General features: G+C 51.9%; 1 protein-coding gene across 1 annotated transcript; it reads left to right on the forward strand.

The window, feature by feature from the left end:
* On the forward strand, positions 1-8,509 carry TNNT1 (troponin T1, slow skeletal type). Its single transcript, XM_023522824.1, has 12 exons — positions 1-73; positions 286-330; positions 559-591; positions 1,402-1,423; positions 2,884-2,944; positions 3,207-3,323; positions 3,566-3,643; positions 5,140-5,253; positions 5,426-5,535; positions 7,518-7,608; positions 7,718-7,758; positions 8,375-8,509. Exons 1-12 carry the CDS (start codon positions 4-6, stop codon positions 8,418-8,420), a joined length of 828 nt encoding a protein of 275 aa, XP_023378592.1. The 5' UTR covers positions 1-3; the 3' UTR covers positions 8,421-8,509.
* Positions 8,510-12,045: the final 3,536 nt, after the last annotated feature.

A 12,045-nucleotide genomic window follows, 5' to 3' on the forward strand; every position in this document is an offset into this window, starting at 1 on the left:
CCAATGGGAGGTGAGGAGAGGTGTGGCGCCCTCCTGGGAAGGCTCCTGGGAAGGGGCCAGTGCAGAGAAGCGGGTGAGCCCATCCTGCCCAGACGCCCCCACCCCTGGTTTTTCTGTTCAGTCTCCCTACGGTCAGTGAAAAAAGCTCATTGTACACACGTGCAGCTGAGACCCAGGAGGTCCCTAGCCCAGCAGAGACTCGTACTGGGTCCCCAGTCCCCGTCTCTCCCACCCCCCCCCTTCCCGGCTCCTGACGTCCCCTCTCCTCTGTCCTACCCCTTCCAGAAGAGGAGGCTGCTGAGGAGGACGGCGAGGCCCTGGACTCCGCAGGTCTGGAGTTGGACGCGGGGGTCCGGCCGGGGGCTGGGTGGAGTGAGGACGCTTGTCCAGGGGTGGAGACGGCGGTGGGGGTATGGGGGCTCCGAGGGTTTCTGCTTCAGTTCCTTTAACAGCCTGTCCCCTCTTTCCCTTCTCTCTCCTCCGGCATCTGGGTGTGGCCGCTCCCCCACCCCCAAACCCTGCTCCCCAAATCCTCGCTTCGCCCCTGCCTCTCCCCAGCCCCCGAGGAGCCGGAGCCGGTGGCAGAGCGAGGTAACCGCAGCTGCTTCGCTTCCCTAGGACGATTTCGGGGCCCGGGAGCCCCCAGATAACTTCAGGACTCAGACCTCCACGAGGGCTCCCTCTCGCCCCCCTAACCCGCCACAGGCCGGGTCCTTTAAGATCCGAAGAGCCCGCGCGCCCTCTTGTGGCCATGAAAGGAAATCGCCTCGCAGCGGCTTTAACCCTTTCCTTTCGTTCTTAAAGGGACCGACACCCAAGGCTTCTTCCCCAGCCTGGAGAAATACTTACGGAAGGGTTGGGTGTTTGTGGAGAGGCGCCCTCCGCCCCCATCTTCACTCCCAACCCTGTCTGTTATTTTTCTCCTCCATATACATTCAAAGGTTGGGGCCTGGATTGTAGAAGGGGCTGGCACTGGGAGGCGGGATTCTTCTGTCCCCAAGGGGGAGGGGCCTGGGGACACAACTCCTGGGTCACCGAAAGAAGAGAGGGCTTATCCCCCCTCCCCACTTCACTGCTGGGTCTTGATGGAGGAGGGCAGGAGCTCTGGGTACGTAAGAGGGGGGGTCTGGGTTTGGACCCCTGGGCTCTCAGAAGAGTGGGAGGGGGAAACCCACACCGGTTCTGAATGTATATCTGATGCGTGTGACCCTCTTCCTCTTTTACGGCCACCCTGGTTTCCCTTCTCCCGTTGTCTTGTCCCAATCCCTCCCCCACCCTGGAGAGCAGCAGGAGTGAACGGGGCCGGGGGTGGGGGGACGCATCTTGGGGGCTGCCTCCTCTGGGTGTGTCAGGCCCAATCCATGAACTCTGGCTAATTATGTCTTTGTATCCCCCCACCAGAAGAGGAGCGCCCCAAACCAAGGTGAGATCCTAAGGGAGTGGGTGTTCCCAATCGTATCCTTCTGAGTATCCCCCGCCTCCAGAGATAGAGTGCGAGGCAGGCAGAGGAGAAGAGTGGGGGGAATTATAGCAGAGGAAAGGTTGGTCAGTGATGCCGTCCTTCGGCAAATGTATCCGGAGAACCTCCCATTGTATCTGGCGCCTCAGACCCTGACTGCCCAGGTGATGAACAAGACTCAGACACAGCAGTGGCAGCCAGGGTACCAGAGCAACACAGACGAGGGCTCTACATGTGCCCTGGCCAATCATGAAAGGCTTCCCAGGGCAGGTGAAGCCCACTTGGCTGAAGGAGGTAGAAGGGAAATTGCAGACGCGAAAACGGTGTGGTGCGTGCAAGGTCCCATGGTAGGACCTAGGTCAGTCTCTCAAGGAGCAGATGCAGATGCAGGTCCCTTTGATGAGAAAGGCCCTAAACTAGGGGAGGACATGAGACCTCACAGAGTGGAACGGGTCCTGGAGGGGGCGACACTGGGGCCTGAGCATGAGAAAAGACCTGTAAGCAGTAATTCTCTGGGTCTCTGGACAGTGGTGGGAATTTCACTGTGGCTCGAGTGCAGGGTGGGGACATGAAGGCCAGGGTACTGGGGGGCTATGAAAGAGTTTTGAGCCAAGGAGGCATAGGGTCAACATAGGGTCAGAATAGGGTCAGATCTGGGTAAGAGAAGACAGATGTGCCCTAGGCTCAGGGAAGGCTTGTTAGAGGAGAAAAGGCCTCAGGGGGATGGAGTGTATCAGGGGAAGGACATTGCAGGCAGCAGTAACAGCATGTGCAAAGGCTTTGGGGCACAAGGGCACAGCACAAGGCCAGGGCACTGTGCAATGTGTCTGTGAGTGAGGAGCGGAGATTCTGGAGAAGTTGTCTGGGGCTTAGGAGAGAGTCTGGGCTGCAGACAGCGTCGGCCAATCTTCAGGAATTAATGATAATCACAGTTGATTAAAGTCACGGGGGTGAATGACACTGATCATGAAAGTGTACTACAAATGAATAAAAGGGCAAAACTCCTTAAAGGGCTCGCGGACCAAAGAAAGAGAGAGAGGCAGAGGGCTGACCCCCCTCCAGCAGCCCTTCACTGAAAATGGAGTAGAAAACATTGAATTTTTTTTTCTAGCTGCAGGTTAAAAAGTAAAATAAAACACGTAGGATTCAATATATTTTATTCAACCCGCAACATTCCAAATTTCATCATTGCAACAGGTCGTTCACATAAAATGTGAGATATTTTAGATTATTTCGTTTGTACCACGTTTGTACCACGTCTTTGATATCAGGTATGGGTTTCACCGACAGTCCCCCTCGACTGGGACAAGTCACATCTCAGGTGTTCAGAGCCACGCGTGGCTGGTGGCCGCCATGCTAAGACAGCATAGTGGGCAGTGTCAGGGAGGTCACACTGTTCAGTCTGTCCTCTTCTGTCCACTCAGCCGCCCGGTACCTCCGTTGATTCCCCCAAAGATCCCGGAAGGGGAACGTGTGGACTTTGATGTGAGTAGCACAGAGGGCGTCCCCAGGCGCCGCTGCTAGCCCTTAGGGTGCCTTCGTGCAAATGAGGAAAAGGTGGCCCGTTCGGTCTCTTTTGGAATTAAGTCCCGAAAGCCAAGGAGGGTCAGAACGCAGTGCTTTGCTGCCATCTGCTGGACATTTTGTAAACTGCCAAACTTATCGCCTCCTGCTGGGAAGGGCTCCCTTCCCGACATCGCAGAAGGGCTGCCGGGGAATGACAGGGCTCCCACACGCTGTCCTGTAGGACATCCACCGGAAGCGCATGGAAAAAGACCTGCTGGAGCTGCAGACGCTCATTGACGTGCACTTTGAGCAGCGCAAGAAGGAAGAAGAGGAGCTTATTGCTCTGAAAGACCGCATTGTGAGTGGGGCGAGGTGGGGCTCCCTAAATCCTCCACTCGCTCCACGCCGTCCTTTGGGTCCTGGGCGACAACGGAGAGTGGTCCCCGCCCAGTGCAGACCCGAGGCTGAAACTTTGGGGAGTATACCCAAGTGTGGCCACACTCAAACTTGCACATCTCCACTGTTAATCTCCTCTGGGTAGGGGTGACTTGTAGGTGATGGTCCCTGCACCCCGCTCCCCAAATTCTTCTCTGTCCCCAGGAGCGGCGCCGGGCGGAGAGAGCTGAACAACAGCGCTTCAGAACCGAGAAGGAGCGGGAGCGACAGGCCAAGCTGGCGGTGGGTGACCTACCCTGAGATCCCAGATACTGTTCTTCCACTGGATGCTCCATTTTCCATTCATGATATTCTCTGGGATCCTGAGAAAGCCCTCATGCTTTATATTCCAGGATCTTTCTGGAATTCAGCAGAAAGAGAATTTTATTGGCTCTAAAGTCTAAGGCGAGGCTTGCTTCAAGCATGGCTGAATCAAGGGCCTCAAATAATGTCACAAAGACCTAGCCTTTCTCTTCCCACCCCTTGGGCCATCTTTATGTGGACACTGGGGTGACTGGCTCATCTCGATTAGCCTAGGACTTCCCTGGTCTGAGCCTGACAATTCTGCATCCTGTCTGTCCCAGGCAAACTGGAGTTTTTCATCTATCCCTAGTTGGGGACAGTGGTGAGAACGTGCCCATTGGTTTAGGGCTTGGAAACATGACCTGCCTTGGCATCAAGGAGGGGCCACTTGGACCACTTTTAAGGAGTAGGAGTAGGAGTAGGGTGATGCGGTAGGCAGAGTGATAGTCTCCCAAAGGTGTTCGCATGCCAATTCCTAGAGTCTGATGATGGCACCTAACACAGCAAAAGGGATTTTGCAGATATGGGTGAGAGTCCTGAGATAGGGATTATGTGGGTGGGCCTGATGCCCTTATAAGAGGGGGGTTGGACATCAGAGTCAGGTCCTCGAAGATGGAGGAAGGGCTCACTCACCATGGGGTACAGGTAGTCCCTGGAAGCTGGAGAGGGCAGGGGACTGGAGCTTCCTTGGAGCTTCCAGAAGGAACAGCCCCTCTCACACCTTGATTTTAACCCAGTGAGACCCCATGTCTGGCTCCCGACCTGCACAACCATGAGATAATGAATTCGTGTTGTGTTAAGCCACTAAGTTTGCAAATTATAGCTGTGATAGGAAGCTGACTCGGGTAGAGAGTGCCGGACATACGAAAATCATCGAATCCACCTCATGGCCCTTCCAGTGCGGAGGAGGTTTGGTTTGGACAAGCCACTATTTCTGGAACATGCAATGCACGCACATTCTAGATGTAGTAATGTTTTCACTAGACATTCTAGAACCCCTTCCTCAGGCTCGAGGCCATCAGCCTCTTTACTGTCCCAAGCCCTCCACTGCCATCACCAGTTATCTTCCTTGACCCTCTGAGGATGGTCATTCTCATCTTATGAAACTAAGGGAGACTAAGGCCCACAGAGGGTGAGTATCTGTACTGAGGTCACTGAGCCAAGTTCTCTTTGTCCACCTCAGGCTGGAGAAATGCAGGGAAAGCAAGCACGTCCCTCCCCATTTTAAGTGTCACTGGAAGGATACTGGAGCCTAGAGAGGAGGAGGGACTTGCAGGCTGTCACACAGCCAGGCCTGAAAGGGACAGGGGAGAACTCACCATCTCTGACTGTTCCCACCCTGACTTTGTCTCTTATCATTGGGTCTGAGGCCCCGCCCACATCTCCATTTCAGTGCCCTGTCCCCTCAGTGAGGGTTCATCCCCGCTTCTCCACAGGAGGAGAAGATGCGGAAGGAAGAGGAGGAGGCCAAGAAGCGGGCTGAGGATGATGCCAAAAAGAAGAAGGTTCTGTCCAACATGGGGGCCCATTTTGGGGGTTACCTGGTCAAGGTGAGTTCAGCCTGCTGGGGCCTGAGGTCCATGATCCCAGGGAGGAGGCAACTAAAGGGCTTGGGGTCCTAGGGGAGATGGTGGACAGGAGTGCAGACCCCAGGATCCTCACATGGGGAACCATCTGGAGGCTCCATCCACCAGCTCAGGATGTCCCCTTTCTAACTCTCAGGCAGAACAAAAGCGGGGTAAGCGCCAGACGGGCCGGGAGATGAAACAGCGCATCCTATCTGAACGTAGAAAGCCTCTAAACATTGACCACATGGGAGAGGACCAGCTCCGGTAGGTGGTGGCGGAGGGGGTTGCGGGGTATGAGACAGAGAGATAAGGGGACCCTCATCCAGATCCGGGTGGTGGAAGCCCCAGGGCTGTGAGACTTTGGGTAACTGTTCCTCCCTCTCTGGGTCCCTGTAGCCTCCTCTGTGAAATGTGTCACTGATATAGGACCCACTTTTTGTGGGTGACAAGACCTGTGAATCTTGGAGGTAATATGGTAGGAAGCCAGACAACACTGCTCAATGATATTTATGAAATTATGTTGCCTTAATGGTGTTATTTAATGTCTCTGGGCCTCACTTTCCTCGTTGGTAAAATGAGGATGTAACAAGAAACTCTATCTCACAGAGCTGTGAAAGGTCAATGACATAACAACAACAACAACAACAACAACAACAACAACAATAACAACAGCACCAGCTCACTGTGGAGTGCTTACAACCCTCTAAAGTCAACATTGTTATTATCCACATATTAAAGGTGAACAACCTGAGGCACAGAGAGGTTAAGTAACCTTTCCAGCATTGCACAGCTTGCAGTGGAAGAGCTGGGATTGGAACCCAGACGGTCATTTGGTGTAGTCGCCTGTGCTCCTCATGACAGTGTTATAAAACCGTGTGATGGTAAATGTTTAACAGCTGGATCTCCAGGGGCAAAAATCCAGATTTGAGCATTTACTCATTTCCATAGTGTAAATATTCTCGCTATGCTGATTTCAAGCTAACTGTGGGAGGATACTGCATGCGGAGAAGATGCGAGAGTGAGCTCTTGGAAGGTGCGTGAGCTGCTCCAGCCCACCGCCGGCTATGCGCCTGCCCTCCCGAGCACACTAGGCATAAAATAACATAGTTAATACTCACTTTCCCTATTTTTTCCTGTCCCCCACTACACATCCACTCATAATTAGGGTCCACTAATATTTTTGGAAGGATCTCCACTTACTTAAATTTTATTTATTACAAAGAGGTCATATGAAAGTCTATAAAATTTTTAAATAAAATATACCATGGAGGAGAGGGCTTTTGAAAACCATTAGCTGGCAAAAGAAAACGAGGAATGCTAGTAATAAAATGAGTAGTAACAACTAGCTGTGTTGAGTGTTGAGTATGTGCCAGGCACTCTACATCCATGATCTCATCCTACAGCATGTCAATGCAGTAGGTTTTTATCAGTTAATAAGTTTGGCTTCCAAGTAACAGATATGACTACAGCATCCTAAAATGCAGAGCTTTATTATTTTTTCCACATAGAAAATGTCTATGGTCCACAGGTGGTATGACAGCTCTACAAAATCATTAGAGACCCCAGGCTCCTACTCTTCAACTCTACCACTTTAGTTCAGTATTTCCATCTTCAAAATGGTCCAATATAGCTGCTGGAGCTCCAGCCATCACATCTAAGCAGCAGAAAGACGTTGCATGGGAAGCAGCACAAAACCTTTCTTGGAAGTCCTATCCGGTGACCTCCCACTGGCCACCTCTACCTGCAAAAGAGATTGAGGAGAGTGGCTTGTTAACTAGGCCTATTGCAAAAAGTTCTGTTTCTGAGGAAGAAAGAGAGAAGGGATATTGGGTGGACAACTAGCTATCTCTTTCAGTTTTGTTTCTACTTTTTTTTGGAGAGGGAAATGGGTTCCTAGGGGAAGTCACTTGGCCTTAGCCACTGCCCCCCTCCACCCCCCCGCCCCAAAGAATGGTAGAGCTGGGATTCGAACCAGGGCTTTCTAACCCTAGAACCTGGGTCCATGACTGTGACCTCATTCTCCCTTAAGGAAATACAAATCTGCCTTCTGGAAAGGGGGAAAGTGGGCAGAGATTTTAAAACCCTTTGCTTCAATTCACGTTGAATATTTGGGCCTCAATTATTAATAAAATGGCACCAATAACACCAAACTCAGAGGTGCACTGTGTGGCTTAGGATGATTCCTCAACCCCTCTGAGCCCAGGGTGTGGCCTAGCACCCCCTATGACAGCCCGTCTGCCCACCAGGGACAAGGCCCAGGAACTGTCAGACTGGATCCACCAGCTGGAGTCTGAGAAGTTTGATCTGATGGCGAAGCTGAAGCAGCAGAGATACGAGGTGAGACGTGTCTCTGTTGGGGCCTAGGCCAGAACAGGATAGGACGGGGCAAGGGTGGGCCGGCCTGTCCCCCACTGTCCCAGCATCTCCTTCCCGCCTCCCTCCACAGATCAACGTGCTGTATAACCGCATCAGCCATGCACAGAAGTTGTAAGTGTGAACTGGCCTGCGCCCCACAACCTCCCTCAGGGGGTCTCCTTCTTTCTCTATCCTCCTCACTCTGAGTTTCAGCCCCTCACCCCCTCTTGGCATCTGTGCCTTTCTCTATCTTTGTCCCTCATTCTCTGTCATTTTCTCTGTCCTCTGTCTCTCTTCTGGGGTCTCGATCCGTTTCCATGTTCCTCTGAATCACTGGTTCTCAAAGAAGGGAGCCGATGTTGCCTCCCAGGGAACATTGGGCAGTGTCCAGAACATTTTTGGTTGTCACAACTGCATGGGGGGAGGCCAGGGTTGCTACTCAACACCCTACACTGCACAGGACAGCACCCCAGGGCAGAGTGGTCAGGCCCCACAGGTCAGGAGTGCCAGCCCCTTCATCACACACATGTATTAGCACCCATACAGATATCTCAGCTCACCGTAGGTGCCCAGTCCCACACGTCAGCGGGATTGGCCTTTGACCATGAACCGCTTCACCCGTCGATGAACCTTAATGAGAACACATTTGCCCACCTCGTCCTCTGGGCAGGGAGGGCAGGTATTTTGGGGGGCCCATCTCAGATGTCAGGGCAGCCCTCCTTCCTGACACCCTGTTCTTCTCCTGCAGCCGGAAGGGGGCAGGGAAGGGCCGCGTCGGAGGCCGCTGGAAGTGAGCACCTTGGCGGTGGCCCACCCTGAAGCACTTGGGAGCCGCTGCAGTGTTGTCCCATCTGTATCTTGAAATAAATGCTCCACCTGCTGAGTTCCTTGATTATTATTAACATGCAGCCGGCCTTTCACAGTTAGCTGACTTATCACCAACCCGCTGCTGCTTGGAGAATCCTCAACTATCATTACGATGCTACGTGGCATTGAACCCTCACACGCAGCTGGTAGGAAAGAAAAATGGGGTAGCTGCTTTGGAAAACGGTTTGGTGGTTCCCCAAAATGTTAGACATAGAGTTACCTTAAGGCCCAGCAGTTCCACTCCTGGGTATCTGAGAGAACTGAAACATAGGTCCACGTGAGACCTTGTGCACAAATGTGGCAGCAGCATTGTTCACAGTAGCCAAGGTGGAAACAACCCAAGTGTCCCTCACTGATGAATGGGTATGATGGAATATTACTCAGCCATAAACAGGAATGATGCACTGACACACACTACAATGTGGATGGACGTTGAAGACATGATGCTCAGTGGGTGGGAGAAGCCAGACACAAAAAGCCACATAGTATATGATCCCATTTATATCAAGTTTCCAGAAGGCAAATCCATAGAGACACAAAGTTAGATTAGTGGTTTCCAGGGATTGTGGAGAGGAAGGGAAGGGGTGGAGGTGAGGGCTAAAGGGGATGGTGTTTCTTTTTGGGTGGTGAAAATGTTCTGGACTTAAATGGTGGTGGCACAATCTTGTGAATACATTAACAAGTACTCAGTTGTACACTTTGAAATGGTAAACATTTCAGCATGTGAAGTATATCTGAATTGAGAAATGCAAAGCCAAACAAAAAAAATTGCAAAGTTGCCCATGGGAGGATCAGTTCAGTGACAAATTAATGCCCATACTTTGTCGCTCTGCTCTTGTGACTTTCAGAATGGGGCCTACATTAGTGAGCACATAGGTCTGGCTACTGGGCCCGAAACCCCAAATGACCTTGGCTCAAGCAAGTGCGTTGAATTCTCTCACTCCTGAGAGTCTGAGTTGAGATGGGGGTCTCTGTTTCATGACACTGTCCTGGTGCAGGCTCCGTCAGTTGTGTGGCTACTGTCCTAGGGTCTTGCTTTTGTTCAAGGGGTGAGTGCTCTGGACTGAAGTTTTGTGTCCCCCTAAATCCATAGTGGAAGCCTGAACCCCCAATTTGATGGTGTTCAGAGGTGGCCTTTGGGAGGTGGTCAGGGTTTGCTGAGGTCCTGAGCATGGGGTCCCTATGATGGGGTCAGTGTCGTCATGAGTAGAGGAAGCGACCAGAGCTTGCTCTCTCCACCATGTGAAGACATGGCGAGAAGGTGGCTGTCTGCAAGCCAGGAGGAGGGCTCTCAGAGGCACTGAGCCATGCTGGCATCTGATCTCCAGCCTCCAGAACTGTGAGGAATGATGGCTGTCTTAAGACCCCCAGTCCGTGGTCTTTTTGTCATAGCAGCCTGCTTTAACTATGACAATAAGAGTGTTCCACCAGCCTCCACAGGCAGGTCACAATATACTTCTCTCTTAAATGTAAAAGTCTCTTTTGTGCAAATAACTTTTGCAAGGACAGTTTAAAAATAACAGAAATCAGAACTGACTTATAGTGTGCCTTGGTTAGCCCTGTTTCCACACTGGACAGGAGAGTAAACTGGTTACTTTGCCAATGTTCTCAGTTCATCCCTTTATCTGAACCATCTTTATGATGTAGCCTGGCGTCTGGTTTTCTGCCTGTTGTGGGGGAGAGGGAACATTTTTTAAAAAAATCTTTCTGAAGTTAGAGAATGTTAATGAGCGGAGTATGAAAATGCCTGTACACAACCAACATCTTCTACCTATCAGATAATTTTTAAACCTGAATCTAAAGGCAGCGTAAAGATTGCTAATAGAGCTTATGGTGGGAGTACGTCCGTTTGTTGTGTGGAGTGAGCAGATACCTTAAATTGTGTCTCCCACAAATATTCGATCACAGTCACAAAAGTACAGGTGTATTCACATCAAAGCTTTCTACAGACATCATAAACACAAGCACCCATAAACAGCACACACTCAGTCACAAACAATCGAAAATGCACACAATTATAATGTGTCGAGGTTACATACAGGCAAGAAATACATAGCATACGGTTGATTAACGACTTTTAGGTTCCCTGGAGAAGATCGGTGTGTATCGGTATGGGAACCGTGGGGTTCAGGACGACACACCCCAAGAGCCACCAGGGTTGCTAACCCTTTTCTATCTACGGCTGGCGTTCCCCAGGCCTCGTGGGTTTTGTAGTTTATTCTTTGCACAGGCCCAAGGACTTGAGAGCGGGCGGAGTCTGTCGCCTCTGTCCAGATTTCAGCACCTCTGTGCCACTTTCATGGGCCTCTGTTCCGGTCCCAAAGTGCCCGTATCTTCCCCAATTTGGGTTTAGGAGCAAGATACCTCAGGTGAGAATTGCTTCATGCTTTACAGTGCTGTGCATGAGACCACTCGCCTTCTGAAGCGATTCCAACGCCTCGCCTTGGACTACAAATCCCAGCATGGTTTGCAAGGAAGTAAAGGCTGGACTACATTTCCTGGCGTGCTCCACGTTCCTTGGTGAGCGCGGGAGAAGGGCGTTCACCCAGACCTTGGGTTCCTTTCCTGTTATGATCCAAGGGTTATCAACAGGGACTTTAGACTTCTCTTGCCATTGAGCCTGATTTTTTTGGGTGTTTGGAGGCTCTGCTTAGGACCAACTGAACCGTTAGGGGCGTGGCCCTGCGGACTACATTTCCCAGAGTTCCCTGAGGCTCTTGGCCAATTGCCGTGACCTTAGTACCGCAAATTAATTCCCAGCATGCCCTAAGAGGCCACCCAGGGAGCCGTGGAGCGAATTGTCTTGAGTAACGTGGGAATTGCGGGCTCAATTTCCCATGGTGCCCTGGTGTTTCACACAGCCGAGGAAATCCATTCACTTATTCATTCAAAAGCTATTTTCTATCGCTTACTCTTAGGCTCAGGTCTAGGCTCTGGGAACAAGGAGCGCCCGAAGAAGACAAAATAAATCCATGCCCTCCTGAAGCTCATTTCTAGTTGAAGGGATTATAGTCCCCCAAAATAAGTCATATGGTATGAGGAAATCTCTATGATAAGGTCTATGGAAAAATTAGTTCTCTACCTTTTGGGACTCCAGGGCCATCGAGTGAGTACCTTTCCTATCAGATTCCTTCACCTAGATGCTGTGACTACATGCTGTGACTTAATTCCCAGCATGCCCCGGAGCATTCCCTCAATCAGATTTCCGTTTGACGCCTGGGAGGGAGGTGGCGCTGACCGAGGGCGGACAGAGTGGGCTGGGGCGCCGACCTGGTGCACGGTACTGATGCCGTCGGCACTGGTCGAGTCGAGCACAGCGCGGGCGGGCAGCGGGGCCAATGTGCTTCGGGGCTTAACGAGGCCAGAGTGTTGCCATTGCCAACTTCCGCTTGTAGACTCCATTTCCCAGAGCCCCCCGCGGCTCTCTACTGGCTGCGGACTGCATTTCCCAGCGCTCCCTGGGGCGGCGTGGTGACGTTGCGCGCCGGGCGGGGCCCGGCAGGTCCTCCCGCGGGCGGCTAGGGGCGAACGGTAATTCCCGGCGGCCCTGGG

This window comes from Pteropus vampyrus, unplaced genomic scaffold (assembly GCF_000151845.1).
Source record: "Pteropus vampyrus isolate Shadow unplaced genomic scaffold, Pvam_2.0 Scaffold357, whole genome shotgun sequence".
NCBI lineage: Eukaryota > Metazoa > Chordata > Mammalia > Chiroptera > Pteropodidae > Pteropus > Pteropus vampyrus.